At 40.9% G+C, this 23004-nt stretch overlaps 2 protein-coding genes across 2 annotated transcripts; one reads left to right on the top strand and one right to left on the bottom strand.

The window, feature by feature from the left end:
• Positions 1-709: 709 nt before the first annotated feature.
• LOC139640658 (protein yippee-like 5) lies at positions 710-3345 on the bottom strand. Its single transcript, XM_071514840.1, has 3 exons — positions 3183-3345; positions 2389-2555; positions 710-1896 (listed from the first exon to the last, which is right to left on the bottom strand). Exons 2-3 carry the CDS (start codon positions 2527-2529, stop codon positions 1675-1677), a joined length of 363 nt encoding a protein of 120 aa, XP_071370941.1. The 5' UTR covers positions 2530-2555; positions 3183-3345; the 3' UTR covers positions 710-1674.
• A 2987-nt stretch (positions 3346-6332) lies between these two features.
• LOC139640598 (phospholipase B1, membrane-associated-like) lies at positions 6333-22068 on the top strand. Its single transcript, XM_071514773.1, has 43 exons — positions 6333-6384; positions 6939-6992; positions 8143-8203; positions 8288-8322; positions 9373-9457; positions 9551-9602; positions 9888-9968; positions 10501-10566; positions 10673-10734; positions 10865-10940; positions 11049-11156; positions 11379-11453; positions 11694-11765; positions 12004-12081; positions 12186-12246; positions 13573-13631; positions 14795-14868; positions 15176-15219; positions 15345-15453; positions 15740-15791; positions 15927-16007; positions 16096-16161; positions 16246-16346; positions 16676-16757; positions 16847-16951; positions 17183-17278; positions 17653-17724; positions 18042-18119; positions 18232-18292; positions 18387-18445; positions 18945-19012; positions 19108-19151; positions 19522-19621; positions 19722-19773; positions 19894-19974; positions 20058-20123; positions 20238-20332; positions 20676-20757; positions 20862-20966; positions 21052-21147; positions 21248-21322; positions 21793-21840; positions 21922-22068. Exons 1-43 carry the CDS (start codon positions 6333-6335, stop codon positions 22066-22068), a joined length of 3216 nt encoding a protein of 1071 aa, XP_071370874.1.
• Positions 22069-23004: the final 936 nt, after the last annotated feature.

Below are 23004 nucleotides of genomic sequence, written 5' to 3'. Positions count from 1 at the left end.
TGTGTTTTTTGCTTAGTTGCTTGCAGTCTATGCTGCAGAGGCCAGGAGGCAATATGATGTTTCACATGCTTGTGCAGTATAAGCTCACTCAACACCTCACGTCAATCAAAAATGTGTTGTTTGATCTCAGACAACTTCAAAATATTGTTTTCATGTTCAATTATATTTTAACATGAAAACAATATTTCAATATTACAATATGTTTTGCCATCCCTCTTGCATTGGCAAGCTGCCAATGCAAGATCTGCATTATTCTGATTATTCCAGCTCAAATGACTTTTGATTAGTCAGCACTGAATGAGTCACTTGGTCCTAAACACTGGCCAAGAATTACAAATGCAAAGAAAAAAAAATCAGCATAGTCTAAGTACTAACAGCTTTATGCCATTAACAGATGGAGCAGCATTTAGGTATTTGCGTGATTAGGCCTAAAACATGTGAGTCACTTATTGGTTGCTGACCAATTTGATGTGCTGTTTGCCTAAGATGAATATTCATTCCACTAATAGCCTGTGACTCCATAATGCGTTTCAAAAGGGACTCGTTCTGTGCAACGCTGTGACACTTGTCAGGCTGCACCACGTCCTTGATGCACATTTCAAAGCTTCTGTGGAGCTGAAAACAAAGAAATCTCCTTGTTTCATAACTAACTTCTGTAGTTAAAGCTAGATATCCTTTAATAATCTCTGGATTTATTTTTTGTGACCAAAAACAAGAACACACATGACCATGTTTTCATTCAAATCAATCATCAATAAATCTCGACATAAAAGAAAATAAGTCACTATGAAAATACAACCAACCAATGAAAATAAGATCACTAAAAGCAGCCGGCTGGAAGAAGAGATCTGCTGCAAGAGAAATGCTAAAGACAAGAGTTGGTTTTCATTCCATCACTGTAGAAAGTATAATCATCAATTTTGTTATCAATTGTCATCAGGTAAAACTAAAATGGGGATACATAAATTCTTTACAGGCCAATAATGATATCTAGTTTATCAATAACAGCATCAACAATGTGATACTGAGGTTATATACATATATATATATATATTTTTTTACGTTTTTTCGAATTCAATTTACTTTTGGTAGATGTTCTTTCTGGTGGAAATTCTGGTACAGTGGTACAGGAAAATAACAGTAAATTGAACTAAAGCATCTTGCACATAGAGCGCCACATTGAACACTAGCTCCAAACACAAAGTAACACTGCTGACTTCTTCTACTCCGCTAAATCAGACTGAACGATCGCGACTGCCCCAGTCTCCTGCTAAGAGTGAGTACTCACCGATGGCAGCTGGTGGCTAATGGATCCCTACATAAGGTTAAACCATCTGTCTATCTGCCTGAGCCTCTTGTCCTTCTCTGGGCAGCAGCCACAGCCCCCCAGCACCTACACATTTCATCAGCATCACAGTCCGGTAGACACGCATCTAAAATGTGGATGATATGAGAGGGAAAGGGAAACAATGGCATTTCCCTTCTTAGGACAAATCCTAATACATTTCTGGGAAAGTTTCCACCCCTCCTTCTCCCAACTGCCCACTGCATCCCATTGGTAGCCTGTGATGTTATTTCGGTGGAGTTGCAGTATATTCACGAATAGCAGACTGTCCATGCACTTGTTGCTGGTAGAAAGCTGCGGTATGCGAGGAGAACAGGCGTCCGGTGGACTCAGGGGGTGTCGGAGGGCACGTGCTCGAAGCCCTCGCTCTCCCTCACCAGCGCCCTCTCCAGGATGACGCGGCCCTCCTTGTAGCGCTGGCTGTCCTCCGTGGCGAACTCGTAGATCCAGCCCAGCTTGCTGTTGCAGTTCTTGCAGCTGACGTCCCGCACCATGTGCCTCCCGGTCAGCATGACTCGGTCCTGCACCTCGCTGTGCTGCAGATTCACCACCTGGAGGACGACAGGACACGCATTCGTTCATCGCTTCATGGATTTTTGCTATGGAGAAGTTCTAGGTTTTCTCAAAGCTAATTTCAGCTGGCGGAGTGGGCTTCAAAGTCTCACAAAGTGGTGAAGAGATTGATGTTATGACTTGCACCAACACTGAAAACCCATGTAAATATGCATCATTTTGTGAAATCAGGATCTAAATATCTGTCTGATATCCATCTGGTTTCCAAAGCTGTTTTAATGTTGAATTATAAGTTGCCATAATATCATATTGTGATCATTTTGTGCTCGTTTGGGTTGAAATTGAACTTGGTCTCCTGAAAATAGCTGTCCATCAAATGCTTGCTAGGGTAGACAGGCAAGTAAAGGGTCTTGTCACTGTTTCTTAGTGAGGAACTGATCATCATTCATGGATAACAGGTTTATTTTATGTCAGACATACTTGTCTATTTGCAAATACAGCAGCATGGTATGTTAGTGCTTTGTGTCCACCTTGTTGAACAGGAAGGCTCGGCCTGTGGCCCCGGTGAAGCGTGTGGAGATGAGCTCGGAGCGGTTGGTCAGGATGGTGTCACAGTTGGCACAGGAGAAGAGGCGGGTCCCACCGATGTGGTCCAAGAAGATCCGGCCCATGTCGCCCACCACCAGGGAAGAACAACCTTGTGCAAAGACAGAAGCCCGGTTAGACTCTCTCTCTCTCTCTCTCTCTCACACACACACACACGCACACACAAATACTGCCTTAAAGTGCTGTGAGAAATACTGTAATTCTGTAATAGTTGATCAAATCAGTGTTCCAGAAATGTCCAAGGTGTGACATTTAAGGAGTGTGTCCTGATGGAAAAAATGGGTTAGGGTTAGGGTTAGGGGAGCATGAAAGCATGTCAACAATTGATGGTAAATACCTGTTATTGTTTGCCATGTAACAACGTTTTCCTAATAACTTAATTAAAACATCAATTACATGCCTGGTGCTATTTTCTCCTCGTCATTTTGCCACAAAGTAGCCCTGCGCCACTTGGTTTCTACACTATAGGGTCCATTTTGTTATCATTCCAAGAGGAGCTCATAAGGAGCACTTAAAGGCAGCATTAGGCCTCTGACTGACATGTCAATAGGCAGGCAGAAGAAAGAAATACAATAAAATGTCACCATGGTTTACATAAAGCAGCATAATCAGTACATTTTGTACATTTTGCACGACCATTTTGCACTGTCAGGACAGTTGGTTCACAACGACGAAGAGCACACAGTCTGATGTTGACGACGCCGACCAAATTCCTCACCTTGTCGATGACAGAGTCGCAGATTCAAAGACTCGTATTAATATATTTTTCTTTGAAGTGTCTTTATTCTCGTATTAGATGTCAGTTTCGTGTGTCGTCTCTTGCTGTTGTTGCCTCTGTCAGCACAGCAGAACAGCTTGACGCAACTGTACCGTTAGATATCAGTTTGTTTAACCAGCGTCAAGTCAGCAGGAATGAAAACTACTTCTTCCGGTCGGTACTTTCAAAATAAAACTCATATTGACGAACACATTTTGCAAAGATTTCGAGGTAATTCACAAAGTACCAAAGTGGATTTGAAGATTGATTCAAATATGAATATATAGGTAAATGAAAATGTAGATGTTATTTTTCACCAAACTCCTATTCATAGCCTTACATGTCTTTTTCAAAGGCAACATTTTCTGCTTTTATTTTGAAGGCAAAGTCACATCACTTCCTGTCTTATTCTAGTTGCGCTTGACGCAGCTGTGTGTTTCATTCTCTACAGCTGTTGAGAGGACCGTCAACATCCGCCGACGTAGCCCCGCCCTCCCCGCTTACTAAACGAGCACGAGGGGGCAGCAGAGTCACCGTGGACGTGCTGTAGGCTCCTGCAGAGGTGAGGAAGGAAGAGGGTGCTGTACTCCAGGGACAAGAAGGAGGGCCAGTCATTTTTTTTTTTAAATCTTGGCACAGATCCTGAGGACTGCCATGATGTTGCATATTCAGCCGTGGTACTGTAGTTCAGACTGTTCAGAGCAGCTAAGCCTGCAAGAGATAAGCGCAGAGATACACACCATGCTTCTGCAGGGGGGAGGGTCATGCAGAGTGAACCGACCTTGAGAGAAGATAACAGACTGTAAAGGCAGGAGAGTGCGGCCTTGTATCAGGATTACAGTAATCATGACTGAGTTTCCTCATCTGCCAATGACAAGTTTTACAATTCCACTGCATTCAAGATTTCCTGTGAGCCAGAATGAGGAGAGATCATGACTTTATATGACATTTTCAGGACAGACTAAAACTCAAAATTTAAGATCAGTTTGATCACTTTGAGTGATCACAAGATCACTTTGCCTAGCTCAGTCGATTAAGTCCTTGAAGTTTGTGTGTGCCTGTGTCTGTGCATGTGTTTGAATGGAAGCACAGTGTCTATGCAGGCAGGCACATGAAAGGATGATACAGTCATTGTGAGCATGTTACACACATGTAACATGTGTGTTTGTGTGTTACAGAGAGGATGAGAGGCAGCGTTTGCTCCGGGCTGAAGGACAGTAGCGGTAAATCTGATTTGTTGTTTTAACTTCCTTGCCCTTCCCTTCCCTCTGACTGTCCCTCACCTCTCTAATCAGAGGAGATAGATAAATAAGAGATAATAACAAGGATTGTGACACTGTAGCATCACTGTTACGTAAGAAAAAGGCTTATTTCACCGGCCGTTTGGTTCTGATGACACTCTATAAAGACATTAAATTAATCACATCATCTTCATATACAGCCGGATTATAGTGGGAGAGTAATAAAAGACAGGGAACAGACAAAACTTAGAACAAACATCAGATAAGCTTTTGAGGTCACCAAAGTTGCCCCCCCCCCCCCCAAAGTACAGTTATTGCACTTTCTAATTTTGCTATTGGTCTCAACAAGAATTCGTCCGAACCTGCAAGGAGGAGACCATCAACTGCTAACAACCAATAGGATCCCACTCCCCCTCAGATCTTCCCTCAGGCCTATGGAGCTTTGCCCCCGTCACGCCATGCATCTGTTATTACAGCGGAAATCACCATATCTCCCACCATAGTCTTGATCTGTGGTCTGTCTATTGATTCACAGAGTTAAACAGCAGTGGTGTGATTCATGGTCTTACACTGCTGTATCAGAGACGTCAAGTCAGCAAGGTCAGGGTTTTGTATATTGGGTGTTTCAAAACACCTTTCCTCATTATGTCTCATCAATCTGGTTCAAGCTGATACTAGCTGAATTCATCTGAGTGGGTCTGCCAGACATTTGCTGTTCATTTGAGTTTGTTTAACTGCTGTGTGGATGCAGATGTGCAGATTGTAGCATAGCGACCAAATTGTTTAATGGTTTGATTTAATGGAACGTTATATAGTTTGTAAAACCAACAGATAACGAGCTTAGCTTCACTCTTATCTTGCCCCAGAACAGATAAGGAATAGTTCTTTTTAACTGAGAAATGTTGTAATCATGAACTTACTTTCTTTTGTAACTCTACTTGTCTTGATTAGGCCTGACCCCACAAGTAAATATAGTATATTATGGTATGTACGATTTCCTTCAGCTTATCTATTGTAATGTACATTATATCACAATCTTAGATATAGGCTTTTCCGTAAAATGTCTGCAGAATGTCCTGATTTGTTTTCTATGTCTGATGAATGTAGACTTCAGTACCTGTTTACAGACAAAGTGTTTCACCTAGCTCAGTTTGTGTTAATGCCTACCAACAGCGTAGGAGGGCGCTTTATGTTTAATGTGTTAAAGGCACAGTCTGTGCCTCAGATGTGCCTAAATTATGTTTTATAGCTGTAATGTCTAAGGAGCAGGATTGTGTTCATATTTGGTTTGACATTGTTTGACATGTATGGAGGTGTATTATATTTGTTCTTTCGCTCTCACTATGTTATTGCTCTTGTTTCTTATGTTTGTAGTGTCTTGTAAGCCCATGTGGGCTGGGCACCTTTTGGTGCATGACACTTTGAAAAATAAATTACTTACTTACTATAGACAAGTTAGAAGAGCATTGTGATATTTTAGTAGTGTTTGATGCCTTTGTCTGGTATTGTAGGTTCTCAAATTTATTGTTATAACTCAGCCAAATATAAACGTGTTTTTAATGAAACAGAAAATACAGTTTAATCTTGAAACACAGAACACATTGCGAAGCAGTCGCTCCAGTCATCAAGCGTCCTTTCACTCAATACAACACAAAGTGTCATAATGGCCTTATCAGCGTTATTATTTCATTATGAACCTTTAAGTGTCATGGCCGTGCCCTTTGAGCAGCGGGCCGGTCCCACCCCCCCACGCATATTAATGATGTATAGAGTGTACCGGCCAGGTAGAGCTGCCAGTGACACAGACAGACAACTGACCGCTGCAGAAAAGAGCCACAAGGACAAAACTGTGACCAAAGCAGGCAAAAGGATGCTTCGACTGCTGCTGCTGATCCCACTGCTGGGCCTCACATGGACACCAGGTCTCTGCTGTTTGTGCTTTAATGCTCGTCTCACTCTGGAAATGCTGCAGCTTTGTTCATTATAGATCTGATGGTGTGGAATCTGATTGCTTCTGTTTTAAACTGGTGAAGCTGATTTACAGAGTAGGATTGATGTAGTGAAGTTGTACCTGATCATCATTTTTGACAAACTTCAGCGGAAGAAAGACAAGTATACTTAAATACTTAGGTTAAGGCATTTTTGGTGAAGTTCAATTTGCAGCTGTGACAATCTTATGCTTACATTTTCAGTCAGAAAATTACAAATCATATTTTTTTTTGCTTTTTTCAATCACCTTTGGGATTTGACAGATCTTATAAATAATTAATATCACAAATTTTCTGCTGCACCAAGACCTCAAAATTTCCTTCGGCTTTTCTTTATTTCATATAACATTAAAATGGTATGAATAATAATATTCTGTATGGCTGTTCATTTTCAAACCATGCCTTGTCTTTCAGTTATATTTGTTAACACTGTGTTTAATGTTTGACCCTAATATCTTACTGTATTTCTTATCTCCCCTTGCCTCCAGTCTCTGCACTGCCTTGCCCCCAGTCGCTCCCCTCCCAGTCCCCCCCTTCCACTGGTAAGTCACATGGACACCAGTTCTCTGTTAGAGCTATACATGATTTATGGCTACGATATATGTAGACAATGACTGGGGAAGACAATTAATGGATATCCAGTACTGATAGTGATGTATGATTTTGTGGTATTATAACTCAACAAAATGCATTATTATACTCCTTTTCTAGACCAAATTCACAACCACATAGTCTATATACTGTATATATTCAGAAATTTTGCTTCAAATTTCCCTAATAGTTACTTCATGCTAATCCTGATGATTTTATGTTGATTTTATGGGTGCATTATCAGCAGAACATATGCCACTACTAATATAGCCTTGAAAAGCCAGGTTTGGTATAAAGTATGTCACATTGATAATACACATCAACAAAGAAATTTGGTTTTGTCAAAAGAAAATTAAGATTTTCACATTCTGTGTGCCCTAACCATTAGGGAAGAAAGCAAAACTTGAAGCAAAATCTCAAAATATATTTAGTCCATGTGGTCTAGAGTTTGGTCTAGGGTAACTTTGGTAACAGTCTTTGTAAAAGATCAGTGATGGTAATAGAGAAAAAACTGTTTCTATTACTTTAACTGATCTTATATAAAGACAGTTATGCATGGAAATCTACATTAATATTCACAAGGATGAGAAACTGTCTCCCAAATCAAGAGGACACAGAACTAAGATTCAAATCTGATATTCTCAAGAGGCACAAGCGTGGGAGACAAAAATGAACTTTTCACAAAAATTTCACAGTAGTGCAAACAGTTTCTGAACCTGAGAATGTGTCTATAAGCCAGGAAAAGCAGCCGGTGAACTGTCAGGGTTTCCACAAATCTGTTCTCCCACTGGGAAAGTCAGTGAAATCACAGATTATAGATTTTCTAGTTTCAGGCTTTAGGAAAGACTTTTGCTTTCTCTAAGATCACAGGAGCATCATACAATGTATGAGTTTTGTTCTAGGCTGAATTTTCCTGTTTGTACAATGGATTAATACATGTAGCCTGTTGTTAAATATCATGTTTTTCCCTCTGAATATGAGCCCCGTTCCCTACAGTCTCATAGCCCCAACTACTGCAAGAATATTTTATTTCACATTTGTTGAAACTTGAATACTCACAATGATGAAATTCAATTGAAATGATTAATTTTGTCTCTGAAGTTAACAGCGTTCAGCCCTCAGATGTGGCTGTTCTCTCCTCCATTGGTCTTCACATGCACAGGTGAGCTTCAACCATGCAGTGATATTTCTGAAATTCAAGACTGTTGAGCCAAATTCAAACCTGTGACCCTTTGTTTCCCTGCAGCAGTGAGCTGTCCAAAGTGGTATCAAGACTCCAAGGTAAACTCCCAACCTTTACATTCTCTTCTGCATTACACCATACTGTAGCTTTTTTTATTTAATATCTTTCAATTTTTCCATTCTCATGCCAGAAAATTACAAGGATTCAGTGTTTCCCCCTAGAATTGTGTTCTTGTCAGGGTGGAAAAGCCTCTGAAACAGCATTTAGAGCATCATGTGACACTAAAACTCTCCATTGAAACCCAGGACAATGAAATTTGTTAGAGTTAGCAGCTCTTTAAGGCAGGGTGACCCACCTCTCCTATTCAGTGGTGCATGTATGAATACATGTAAAAGCCGTACACCATCAACAATATCCTGAATTTCAAGACACCCAAATATGACAGCAGGGATATGATGATATAATAGTCAGCATACTGAGGCATACGAACACCTAATCCTGTTTGATGTTGTCTTTGTATTTCCACAATAATATTCAGAATCTTCTGTTCATTGATGTATTCAGATTTGTGATCACAATATGAAGAGGCAACAAAACAGCCGTATTTGACCTTAACAAGGATATAAAATAATATCTAGAGTACTCAGTGTAAATAATTCATCCAATTCATCCTATTATCCTACTGTGTGCTATCTTTACTACACTGATATCTTTAACTAACCAATGAACCCCAATACAATCTCCTTACTCCAAGTCTGTGGCCTGTTATCTTTTTATTGCAAAGTCTCTCATAAGATAAAGTAAAGCTGCCGGTACATTATACAGATCACATGTACATGCACTGATTGTCTCGACCGACAGACATTAGCAATGTACAGCATGCTTTAAAGTTTCATTTCCTTAAGATTTAAAATACTGGTTTTGTTTATCTTGTGATTCCCTGGATTGAAGACATTTTCTTAATCTCAAATTGATTAGCCGAGGGTTTGATGCGATATGTGACAGCTTGAAATGAAAATTATAGAGAGCCTATTTTTCATGTTCAAGTCCATGTTTTTTTTAGAATCTGTGTCAATATAACTACAAGGTATACGGGCAAATAAATTCTGGATTTGGGCTTTAAAATTGTATTAATTTCCCTCTGTCAGAGCTGATGACCCTGTTCAACCCTGCACTGATCAGTCCCATCTTGGATGAAACAAACCTGTACCGCCCTCAGTTTGTCCAGCACAGGTACAAATGGCCACAAACGCTTTCTGAAACATGAGAATTATGCTTACAATCATATTTTGCTGCTGTCAAGAAGATTTTTCTTTCTGTTTGTAGGACTCTGGTGGAGCAGGCGGGGGAAGTGTCTCTCTACCTCCAGAGCAATCAGGTACTCAAATGCTTCATTACCACCTAAAATGATATTTAGACATTTAGAATTTTACTTGGTTGAATGTATTCATCAGATCCTTGTATATTGTGAAAAAAAAAATCGACATTTGTGTTTCAATTTACCTAAAAATGGCTTGTCAGTGTTGCAAGCATTCTATATTGAAACCAAGGCATACAGCTAACAAAAATTCAAAATGTTCAAGTGTCCCTTTGATCTCAAAGCAAAGTCTTACAGGCGTAAAAGAGCTTTCCAGTTACTGGTATGATACTGTTTCTCCTACAGGCCATTGATGCGGATGGAGACTGGAAGCTGGTGCTGCTCTTTGTTCAAGTGGATCAGCTCTGTGCCTGCGAGGAACAGCAGGTAAGAGCTTTATTCTGATGTCATGAGTTTACTGTTTAGGGGTATACTGTATATGAATGGCCCTTCAGATGATGACATAAGGGTTTGTCTCACAGGAGTCAAGCCAAGAGGCAGACATGTCCTGTTCTCACATGTTCTCTATGTTCCCATCTTCGATAAACTTTGTAGCCTCGTATACTGAAGTTACAGAGTCCAGGTTCTTCCTTCTTATCAACAGCAAGTTACACACTCAGAACTTTCCTGAATGCAAACCTATCAGAAATCTTGTATCTACAATTCTTATTTATACAAATTGTATTCTACATTATATTTTCAGCATTGAGCATTTGCTCTAATCCAGGGCGATTTTACATACAAAGTCCCCTTACAAAGTTACTTACAAAGTCCAACAGTACAATCATCTTAAATCCATATAAAATCACATTACAACTGGTTAAGGAGTGTAAGGGCCAAACCAACTGTGCTGAGACTGGAATAACTGTAAGAAAAAGCATGCTTGTTTCCCTGTAACTGGCTGTAATTGTGTGTGCAGGTGGAGTCCATTATCAGAGCAGCAGTTCAGGAGGTGGATGAAGCTCTGCAGTTGCTGCACTCTCAGGTTTGTGATAGATTATAGATTTTCCTCCACATTCACTACTGTTCTATTACCAATATTTACACCCTTGCCACTTTAATGCTCATGACTGTGTCCCATGTCTTTGTAGCTGAAGCGGACCATTGTCAGTGTTGCATTATGGGACGGGGAGTATGACACTTTCCAGAACAGGTAAGTCCATATTGCAGTGTGACACTCTGTTGAATTTTGTTCATTATCAAAGGAGGAATGCCATAAATGAAGCTGTCTCCAAATATCATGACTGTTTTAATGAGATGAATCTGCTGTATTTTGCTGACAGGTTGTGTTCATGTACTGAAACAAACAGTGAAGGAGAGCTCAGACTTGTGAGGGCCATGCTGACTCAAGTGCTGCAGGTTTGTCACTGTCTCCTCTGCATCTCCATTATCCAGCATAGTATCTCTTCCCGAAATATATAGTAACACTTTACAGTTAAATGACTCAAACTTATTTACTTTCAACAGGAGTCCTTGGCTGAGCACGTTGTAAAGAAGCGTTGGTACGGAGACAGAGATGACTTCACTGTCGTTCTGCAGGACGCGCCTTTCATCACAGACCCCGCCTCTATCGCTGTGAGTGACAGGCTGACATCATCCCTAAACCTTCCACCCCATAGTGCCTTTCGCTTGCACAATTTTGCATCCCTATTTGAATTCAACCAATACGTATTTGACCCTAAAAAGTCTACGAGATGTCGAACAAAAGTAGTGGATACAGTGTGCTGGTTGTCTTGCTGCAAGAAGAGCTATAGATTTATATTATGCATCTAACATACATTTTTTTTGTTTCAACAGAGTGGGAGGACTCCTTCGGAATCACAAGCATCACGGCAAACTGATGAAATGATGGTTCAGATGTGGACAAACCTGGTGAGGCATAAACCAGTCTAAACTATCTACACCCTCCTCTTCTCTAGAATTCTAACTCTAACCATGCACTTAAGTCTTCTCTCCAAAATGGTCAATTTTCCAAGTGAGGGCTGGTCAAATTGTTCTCATTTCCTCACATATTTCTCTCTCTCTTACACACACACACACACACACACACGCACTGTCATTGTCCTCCCCGTTGATGCAAACGAGAGGAGAATGACTTGTCTGTCTTTTCAGCTGCAGCCCACAAGTGGCCAACATAACACAGAGGACAATGGAATGATCATCACAGTGCCATGTCCCAGCGAGGTGAGAAAACTGTTGTTAAACCCTTCTGCACCCATAGTGACAAAGTTTGAAGCAGCTGAATAGGCTTCAGTGTGTCACACTAATATGGCATGGTGAATAAATACCCTTGTTTTTTCCCCTCTCTCCTTCACTTCTCTCTTCTTTCTCCTCATTCCTCCTCCACATATATTCTCTCTCGCTATCTGTCCCTCTCTCTCCACCTACATATCTCCCTCTCTGCCCTCCCCTCTTTCTCCAGGACCGACCATTCGTAAGGACGGAGGGAAACTCTCCTTCGTATTATCACCACAGTGATGTCGCTCCTCTCCTTAACCCAGTGAGTATTTTCCTCTGCTCTCCAGCCACATGGAGGCCTTGGCAGCATTGTTGTGCGCCTGCTGTGTAGTTGTGACTGTGGATGTGCTCTGTGTGTCCGGTCAGGTTACAGGCACAGAGCTGCCATGTGAGGACCTGAGCCCCTCAGCCTCCCCGCCCACCTCAGGTAAGACCCTGAGCGCTCTTTTGGATCATCACTGTACATAGAATATGAACAAGAATAGTTAGTAATAGTTAATCATTACAGTTCTTAGGTGCCGAAATGTACAATAGGTTGCCGTGTGTTGCATTGCGTTACATTGCATTGCATTGTGTTACATTGCATTACATTGTGTTATGTAACATTATATTATGTTATGTTAGAGTATGGTACAGTATGGTCAGATCCTCATCCTCATCATCCTCAGGTCATGCCATGTTACCTTATGTAATGTAACCTAAGAAAAAAAAGTTTGCATTCCATTTGAACATCTTTGAACATCTAATATTTTGCAATAATTTGTAAAAAAAAAAAAAAAAAAAACAGAAGCAGGAGCATAGACAACACAAAACAATTTATTGTGTGCAAAGCAAGTTGTATTACATTATTATTATTATCATTATTATTTTGTGTTACTTTGCATAACTTTACGCACTATATGGGAAAAGTTTAGATCTGTATAGGGGTCATTTGTACTACACATAGGCTACATTAATGATTATGCAGAGATATAGAATGATAAGTACTTTTACTGTATCTGCTCTGTGTCTGCTGGGCTCAGCATAACAACACACATCCTCTGCCTCTGTATTTTATGATGAAGGAATACAAACTGTGTGTAGTTTGTATTGAACACTTTAGGTTTTACTACAGCTGCCTGCACATGATACCATAATCTTATCAACGTATTATAGTACATGTTTCAGATAAGCTCACACTACTATAGACGCACAGAAATGATTGTTGTTCCTTTGTTGAAACTCGTCACATTAATCAGTCAGTCAGACTTCATTCATACAGCATGTACAGGTTTTCAGTACAATGTATTGCATGTTTCAAGAACAGAATAGCATGTTGAAAGTGATTAACATCTCTGTTTGGAGAAATGAATGAGACTAAGTTATCCAAGTTGTTTGACTTCATGTATCATTTATATTGGAGGATGTTGAAAAGCTTCTGATAAAGTATGTTTACAAGAGAAAGTTCTGAATTTTTAGAAGCCTATCCTATTGATCTCTATTCAAGCCTCCTTTGACAACATCTAAAAAGTTTACAGATTTTTGTGCTATAGAAATTGGTGCTCTCCTCCTGTTTGAAGCAATGGAAGTGTAAATTGGAGGGAATGAAGCCATTTCTCTCAAACTTGAATTTAAGTTCTTTCAAACAGTGCTATTACATAATCGTACTACTCCAGCCAATGAAAGTAAATGGAATGGATTGCACATATTCTAAAATACTTTTTAATGTTGAATATTGATTATTATCCTGATGTGATGTCCTGTATCTTCCCAGTCCATGCGCTCCGGCCTGGGGACATCAAAGTAGTGGCTGCTGTGGGAGACTCTCTGACAGTGAGTGAACCTTTGTTGGGTTCCTGCTTTCTGTTTATCTGTTACCATTCTGTTATAATCCTGAGAAATGACTTAGTGGACTTGACATTTATTTCTGAACCCGACTGGACTCTGCTGGGTGAAATATGGAGTTTTAGTTATATAAAGTTGAGTTGAACCTCAATGGATGGAGTCAAAGAACCACAGTGTTTCTGGCTAGGTAACATTAGGCTGAAGTCAAATTAAAAAGGCGAGAAGAATTAGTTAATATGATGAAGCCTAGTTTTCTTGCTACTAATAGAAAATATGCAATCTAGCCATACTGAGTTATCTAGGTTAGTTAGTTAGGCTAGCTGACCTTCCAAGTTCAAACTAGCCATACTAGCCTATAGCTATATATGTAAGCTAGTTTGCTAGCTGCTGATCTTCCAACATCATGAATGTCATCAGCATGAATGGATGGGGAAAAAAAGTCATTGGCATTTATATATTTTTTAAATAAAAACCTGAAAAACTGGTTCTTTGATGTTTAACACAGCCAATGAGATTATTTCTACCTCCAGAGCAGCTGAAAGCAGCAGAAATGTTTGTAGAACTAAAGCTCCAATCTACCAATTGGATCTGACTGGATGCAATGGACTATGGTTGAGTTGAATGTCTTCTTGAAAAGTCTTGCATTCAGAAATGTTCTTAGAATCTTATCGTGAGAAATTTGTTACCGATTTTGGCTTTCAGTGGGGTTTGGCCTCACAAAAAGCTATATTTCTTGAGCTTGGTTCGGGTCAGGACAGAAAGTTTTCCAGTTTTTGTCAGGTTGGGCTCAAACTTTCAGTCCTTACCCCTGAGTCAAGTTCTACTTTCGGTACTTACTTATTCTATCTAGCTATGGGCCTGCCTCATTCTGTCATTGCATCAATCGACTAGAGAGTCTGGGCCTCCCCTGTGAATAGTCCAAAGATCTCAATGCCTTGGGACACTTACATCAAAGACTTGGAACAAAGTACAGCAGTGTAACAGAGTATAACAGAATCACTCTTTGATATCTGTAATAGAGGGAGAAACTTGGTATACTGGTTTATTTTTCCTGGGGAAGGACAGACAATCTATCATGGGGTGAGTTGGGAAAAAGACTGGGTCTTATGTTATCATAATCTCTAATTAATAATAATATCTGTAATTGGCAGGCAGGCAATGGTGTTGGATCCGGCCCTAACAACTTACTGGATGTCCTGCGTCAGTACAGGGGCTTATCCTGGAGGTTGGTCATTATCACAACACAACCATCACACAACATTTCAGAATAATGTTTACACTGTAACTTTATGCAGCATTGCATGGTATTAATATGGTTCCACAGCTACCTATTTCTTTAGTTTGAATGTAATGTAGGTTATTTGAGTTGCAGTGTTTTTATAATTTCTCATTTCCTCTAAAAACGGGACGTAAATACCATAAAGTGAATAGAGAAACCAGTGTTAGAGCAGGAAGTCTCTGGTATGCAATGATTATGCTACGCAAAGGTAGACACACATGGAGTTCACCACTGTATTATTTGTCTTCCCCAGTATTGGAGGAGATGAAAACCTCACCACAGTCACCACACTGCCCAGTGAGTCTCATTCCTTGTCTTCCAGTTTGAGATATATCCATGCTCACAGCTGATATTCACTGCTGTGGTTGTTGCTCTAGGACTGGCCACTGTTCATGCTTAACTCTTTTCTTTTTTTAATACAGACATCTTAAAGCATTTTAACCCCCTCCTGACTGGTTACTCTGTCGGCATGGGGAAGCAGGACACTCCTCAGGCTTTCCTCAACCAGGCTGTAGCAGGAGAAAGAAGCAGGTGAGTCCCATCAGAGGCCTATCAGCAGCCTCTAAGTAGTCTTTAAGCACAGAATATCAGCTTTAAAGGGGCAATGCAATAAAGAACAAAGCTGATTTATTAGTGAAATGATGAAAATGATTTAAAAAGCATGTTTGTGTGCTTGACTACTGATGAAAACCTCTCCTAGAGAATCATACTTTGAAAACTAAGATAGAACAGAGTTTGGATGTAAGTGTTATGGTTGAAATGCCCCTTTAACTTTTTGCTGTTTAATTGTGATATGCAATTGTGTATGTGTTTTAAGGGACATACCATCGCAGGTGCGAGCCATGGTGGCAAGGATGAAGAATGACTCTGTAAGAACATCTATATTTACTTTTAATCTGTTGGTAATATAACGCTTTCACTCTAACTCTTTACTCTATATGTTGTTACCCATGAATGATAGCAAATAGCAAAACCAGAGGCTGACATTCTCCTTTTGTACACAGCGTATCAATTTTGAGACCGACTGGAAGATGATCACCATTTTTGTTGGTGGCAACGACATCTGTGACCACTGCTACAATTCTGTGAGTGCTAAAGAAGAGTTTTCATGAGGAAAAGGAGCGCTAAAAGACACTACCTTAAAACTTCTCCCCTTTCTACTCATTCCCACAGCTGTATTACTCTGTAGAGAATTATGTTCGTCACATTCGTGAAGGCCTTGATTATCTTCATAAAGAGGTGAGATCAATAGATGTGCTGCTACATTCTATATGAAGGTCCCCTTAATCATATGTTAGCATTAACTGAGTTTATATCCGTCAGGTGCCGCGGGCTCTGGTCAACCTAGTGGAGCCTCTTCACATCACCCCACTAAGAGAAATGCACATGGACACTTCACTTAAATGCCCCACCTGGCTGGTCAAGTGAGTGTCAATTCATTTATCATTTGCAGTCTGCATTTAAGTAGGTCCGCACAAGATTCTTGCTCCACCAATTTTGTATTGTAGCAATTTTGCAGTTTAATCCTTATCCCGCACTAGTGGAAGAGCAGGATGTGCGTATCATTTTAATTAATCCAGTCTCTAACATCTTGAGGTCTCCTAACGGTCCAGAAGCGTGTGTGTATTCAAAATGTCATGCGTTTGAATCCAGCTCATGATCTATGTAATCCTCTCGCTATGATAAAGCAGAAATGTCATAAAGAAATAATCATAAAAGTTGGTATAATACCCCGTTATCTCTCCCTTGCCAGTATTCTGTGTCCTTGCGTCATCAGGCCAAAGCCCGGCTCTAAAGCTCTTCAGAAGGTGGAGGACCTCAATAGAGGCTATCAGGTAGGACGGACTAGGAAGCCATACTGCGATCACAGAAATGCCCCGCCTCTGTATCCCCATGCATCGTCACCTTCTCCACTTTCTTTCAGCATGTGCTGAATGAGCTTGTGGAGTCCGGCCGGTACGACACCCGCTCAGACTTCACCGTGGTCGTCCAGCCTTTCTTCAGAGAAGTCATTGTCCCCAAGCTGCCGGTGAGAAACACTGCACCGTCCCTCACTGAAGGACTACACCGACTTTTGGGGAGTTTACCCCATCGGTGACCTTACCTAATATGTGACGAGTGGATTGGTCACTTAACATACTGTATGCTAAAGCACTAGCATGGGCCAAATTCCTTCTGTATTATGCTGCTCTGATAAATGAAACAAAGTCAGGACCCAGCAAGGCTCACACACTCACATGGCCTTCGGTCTGTTCCACAGGATGGGCGTCCTGACCGCTCCTTCTTCAGCGCTGACTGCTTCCACCTCAGCCAGAAGGCCCAGACGCTGATGGCTCGCTCCCTCTGGAACAACATGGTAGGAACCTGTCAGACAAAAGCTATTATTTCATGCATATGCCATTATTTCACTATACATGCATCATAGGCGTAGATTTGGTGGGAAACAGGGGGGCATGTCCCCTTCAATATTAGAAGGATGAATTGTCCCCCCCAATTATTTCTGCATCCAACACATATACTATATTTTTAATTGCTTAGTGTTTTCAGAAGCACAGTTGAGTTTTACCCAAGTCCATTTTATGTTACAAAGTGCTTATGCAATGATTATGATTCAATTATCATTATTGTGTTACAATGTGATGCCATATATACATTTTTACATATATACATATTATACATACATGTACTGAATAATATGCAACTCTCACTCCGGCTCTTGTTTTCCCATAGCTGGAGCCTCTGGGTAATAAAACTGCCAAACAGGAATTTTCTGCTGACATTAGCCTGAAATGTCCATCCAAGGTAGGAAATTGTGATTAATCACACAATCTGTGCTAGGAATATTATATTGTGTAATGTATGAATGTGGCCAGAGATGGTGTGATGGCTAACAACCCCTGCATCTGGAGCCTCCAGATCTACATTTGAATCTTGCCAGAACCTCCTCTGCTGTGTCTCCTTTATTAATTGAATGGACTACCCATGCTTCTTTTATTGAAAATGAGTAATATTTGTGAATGTACGTTTCATTTTCCTATACCATAAGGCTGCATACCACTATAGTCATCTACTGCCATCATGTAATGTTAATACAATGTGATTCTTCTTTTTATTCTCAGACTTCACCATATGTTCGTACCTATAACAACAGCAATTACACCTATGGCGGCCCTGCACCAACGCCTGGACCAATCCCTGTAAGCATATCTACATCTTGGAAGTTCATTTTTTAAAGAAGACTATTTAAGTGACTTTCTTGAGGTCATTCTGCACATTGCCGATGTCTGACCGTGTCTCTTTTCCCCCCAGAACTGGGGAAGTGACTTCTCCTGCCTGGACCTTGCTCCATCCGACTCTGTGCCTACTTCAGGTGAGACGGAGAAACAATCATAAAACCATTATCAGCAAACAGCGGGGATGATTGTGTCATTATGAACTGGATGTGCTCTTTTCATCATCCATAGTTCACAAGCTGAGACCAGCAGACATCAAGGTGGTGGCAGCGCTGGGAGACTCCTCCACTGTAAGTGTCAACATATAACATCAAACAGAACCCAAGTAAAGGCAATTCAATTCATAAGAATGAGTAAGGAGACATATCATACTAGACAGCTGGATTCATAGAAAATATTTGACATTTTTTCTGTGCAGCTTTTCCAAAAATGTCTTTCACCTACTTTAGGCTACATTACACAAAATTCTTGAGAATGTGTGTGTGTGTGTGTGTGTGTGTGTGAGTGAGTGAGAGAGAGAAAGCGGAACATTCAGCATTCGGCGCCGACTGTGAACCTGCTGACATCAGCTAATGCCGTTACTGAACTATGAGCCCTCTAATCATTCGTTATCAGCCATCCAACTTGCACTGGTGATGATTGCCCCTTTCATGTCCAAGTCTTTACTATTGTTGCCACTTTGATTGAGCAGTTGTGTTTATCTGTGCCAAGCCATCTCTCTGTGCCTTCTGCAATTTCTTCTCTGTGTCTTCACATGGTGCTGAGGCTTTGCTTGTCCTCTGTTTGCAGGCGGGTACTGCCGCTAAAGCAAAGAGCCTGTTTGACCTCAAGAGAGAGTATAAGGGAGTCGCATGGAGGTACAGTAACCCTGCAGGGTCAATGAGTCCATAATATGCACTGTTTCACTGCTTGGTATTGTACAAACCACACTGTTTGTTGCTTTTTTCTGCAGCATTGGAGGGGATGCGACTCTAGAGACTGTCACAACACTACCAAGTGAGTTTATTCCACATGTTTTGTGAATGAATGATTATTCATACATGACAGAAATGACTATTTCTCTACCATAGGAGATAGAGATTGGATACTGTGTTATGCTGAGGAACATTCTTTTCATTATTATCACTTATTGGATGCCATTTTCAGTGTGATAAATCAGATTTAGGAGAAGTGAATACAACAAAACATCATCTTTACAGTTTGATATTGAGCTACACAAGCGAAATATATCCTAACTTTTTTAAACTTAAGTTTCAGCAATGCCCTGCTACATATTGAGAGAATTCCACACATTCACATCACATACTCCAGACCTTTTTCCCCATCTGACAAGTGGACTAAAACCATTTCCCTTGTATCCTCTCAGACATCCTGAGGAAGTTCAACCCCTCTCTCCAGGGCTTCTCCAAAGGTCAGGGGTCAAAGCAGAAGGGCTTCAACATGGCTGTGGCTGGAGCTAAGACCTCGTATGTGCAGATGCTTTGCTTTTACTTAACCTCCTTCCATGTATTAGTCGTCTATTTCTCCTGTCTTACCACCTACTGCCTGTCTTTGTTGTGTCTCCAGTGAGATGCCAGCGCAAGTCCAAGTTCTCATCAAGGCCATGAGAGAAAACAAGGTGAGTCTCCCCCGATGCTGAATGGCTCATGTGAATCTCTGCAATGCCTCAGTATAATCCTCTCTCTCTCTCCCTCTCTCTCTCTCTTTCCTGCTCATGCTCTGTGCGGCCATCACACAGAAGGTGGATTTTGAAAAGGACTGGAAGCTCTTGACAATATTTATTGGGGGAAATGATCTTTGCAGTTATTGCATAGAGCAAGTAAGTGTCCCTTATCATGTACAGTACAAAATTAACTGTGCATTCCTTGATATGGTACTGAAATACAAATATACCTTTCGCAGAATAACCTGTCACCCAAGAATTACAGCCACAATCTCATGGTCAGCTTGGACATGCTTTATAAAGAGGTGAGCTACTGTATGTTCAAAACTAGAGGAGATTCATGTCATGAGGAATAGTGTGCCATGTTTTTCTACCTTTCTCACTGTTCTCACCCCTCCTCTCCTTCTCTGTGTCTGTAGGTACCGAGGCTGCTGGTCAATGTGGTGGAGATCTTGCAGATAGATCCCCTGAGAACAGTTAAGAAGAACGACCTGGTCTGCACCCTCATGCAGAGGTTTGTTTTGTATCCTTCCATCTTGATTGATCTGTGTTTTTGATTACCTGCCCATATCTAGCTAGTCGTGTACAATATTAGGACTTCTGTTGCCAACTCTGACTCTGACTCGGACAGAGTTGAACGCTTGCAGTCGCTGGAAATTTGCCACTTTGGCGACAAAGCAACTGCTGATTCAGCTGTTGATACATAAGCAGTGTGTTTTCACTCCTCACAGGCCTTACTGCTGTAATATTAAGCATTTAGAACCAGTTATTTTCACTTGATCAGTCATGGAGTTGCATCGAAATTCTCATTGAATTCTCAGCAAGGGGAGAATTAATGGGAACATATGTTTTTACAGGGCCAACTGTCCCTGTGTTATAAATGCAGAGGAAAACTCTCCAGAGCTTGAAGAGATCAAACGAATTAATCAGGTGTACCAGGTAAAAGCAAAGCGCTTTTCCAAATATCTATTTATATACTTTCAAAAAACAAGGGTTCCCTCTGTCATTCCTCTAACCTTCCTTTTTCTGATTTTTTTTCCTAGGCTGAGACTCACTATCTTATCTCTGGGGATCGCTATGATGGAAGAGAGGACTTCACCGTTGTCCTTCAGCCCTACTTACGCAATTCCTTTGTCCCTTACATCGGAGTAAGTCACAGAGAACGCACAATTTAGATGCACACCCGTACGCAAATAATCAAATGTATGCTGAGATGCCCTCGTGTTTCACCAGGAAGGCCAGGCTGACCTGAGCTTCTTCGCCATGGATTGCTTCCACATCAGTGAGCGGGCGCACGCTGAGCTGGCCATCGCCCTCTGGAATAACATGGTGAGGGGTGGGACGGTCGTACTGGGACAAACCGAGGCGGTGCATTGATCAGTGCTTTTCTGCATGTTTGTGGTTTCACCCAATTTCTCTGTTTTAACAGTTGGAGCCAGTGGGAAGGAAGCAGGCTTACAACAACTTCACATATGACCGCTCCAAGATTCACTGTCCCTCTGAGGTACAGTAGGCACTAAGAGTTCTGGAGTTCTGGCTGGTCAAGACACATATCATGTACTTGCAATGCTGTGGGTTTGAATCCGGCCCACAAGTGTTGTTGCATGTTATCCTCTAGCTCTCTCTCTCTCTATCCTGTCACTTTCCTCTGTGTACTTTCTAATAAAGCAGAAATGCAATAAGATGGTGCCTGCATAGGAGATAAACAGAGCTAACTCCTCAACTCTCAACTGACTGTAGAGAGACACGCCATGTTACTGTTATATCTCACAAATAGAGTTAATAGTGTTTGATAGATCAGTCATAGTTTTGTATAGAAATTGGACACATCATCCCACCACATTTTGACTAGAAGTCCAGAAAATGACTCCTCTGTGTTTGAATCTTCACTACATACTGTATGGCCACAAGTCTCCAAAGATGCTTTAAACATATTCACATTTCCACTATCCTGCTTCTTTCTCTGTCTTTTAGGCTCATCCCTTCATCTTCACTAAGATGAACAGCATCCCAGGTCTACCGGTGATCCCCACCACCACTGCTGCTCCAGTCCCAGACTCCACCACCAGCTCCAGTCCCGTGCCGACCGCTCTTGTGCCCAAGTGTCCCTCCTCCATACCGGTGTGGGTGCCGGTGGTTGTGGGGATCATCAGCTTGCTGGTTGGTATTAGTGCAGCCTGGCTGATTGTCTCCTGCACTCAGAAGAAACATGTGGAGGGAGCAGTGGAAATGAAAGGAACTGGTTTTTAATGGGATTGTGCTTGAAAACACACACACATGTACACACACACACATACACACTAGTACTGTTTTCACTTGTCAAGAATTTTGTAATGTCTATAGGCCTACTGTAGCCTCAAGTAAAGATTTGTTAATTTTTTATACTGCCCAGAGAAATTGTGAACATTTTTATGCACAGGTGATTGTCCACTATGAATCCACGTTTTGTATGATGTCTCCTTACTCATTCTTATTTATTGAAACAATAAAATGTCTGCTATACTTGAATCATGTTTGATGTTGTATTTTGATATGCCTACTTAATTTCTTGAAGATGGAAACACTAGCATTGAGCCCATTGAAACAAACTGGTTCATGCCCTATCAGATGTTTAATATCTGACTTATCTCTAATCTAAATACATATATGATTTTTTGTAACTATTTATTTTCACCATTAAGTCATGCTGATTTCAGATGATTAAATGAATCACAATATGGCATGGTCTAACTATGGTCTGTGGCATATAGATACGTAGTACCTTCCACAAGAAAGCTGGCACCACCAGCAAGACAGACAAATTAGCATTCCTATAGAAAAGTATAGTTAACTCTACTGAAAATGTTAATGCAAATTGGAAATGGATACATACATAAATTGAAAAATAGGGTTCAGTTGTTTTACTGCATTTCAATTTTCAAATTTGAAGTAAAATGCACACTAGAAAAATGCACACTAGAACATGCACACTAGTACATGACAATCGACCGATATTACACATTGGTAAGTGCAAAAATAAAGCTCTATTGTGGGATTGCATTCTCATGTAAACTACCTACACGCCTTCATAACCTACTAGTGAGAAAAATAGTATTTTCCCCCTGCCTTGGTAGACGGGCAACCTTTGCCCTGAAACTCGACTTGTAGGTTAAACACGTAAACGACTTCCAGGCAAGCCACTACTGA

The sequence above is a fragment of the Centroberyx affinis genome, unplaced genomic scaffold (genome assembly GCF_046629955.1).
Source record: "Centroberyx affinis isolate AG114_WGS23_722 - 3 ecotype Tasmania unplaced genomic scaffold, CSIRO-AGI_Caff_v1 ptg000290l_1, whole genome shotgun sequence".
Taxonomy (NCBI): domain Eukaryota; kingdom Metazoa; phylum Chordata; class Actinopteri; order Beryciformes; family Berycidae; genus Centroberyx; species Centroberyx affinis.
The sequence above is the reverse complement of the archived record's forward strand: the minus strand, read 5'-3'. Positions and strand labels throughout refer to the sequence as shown.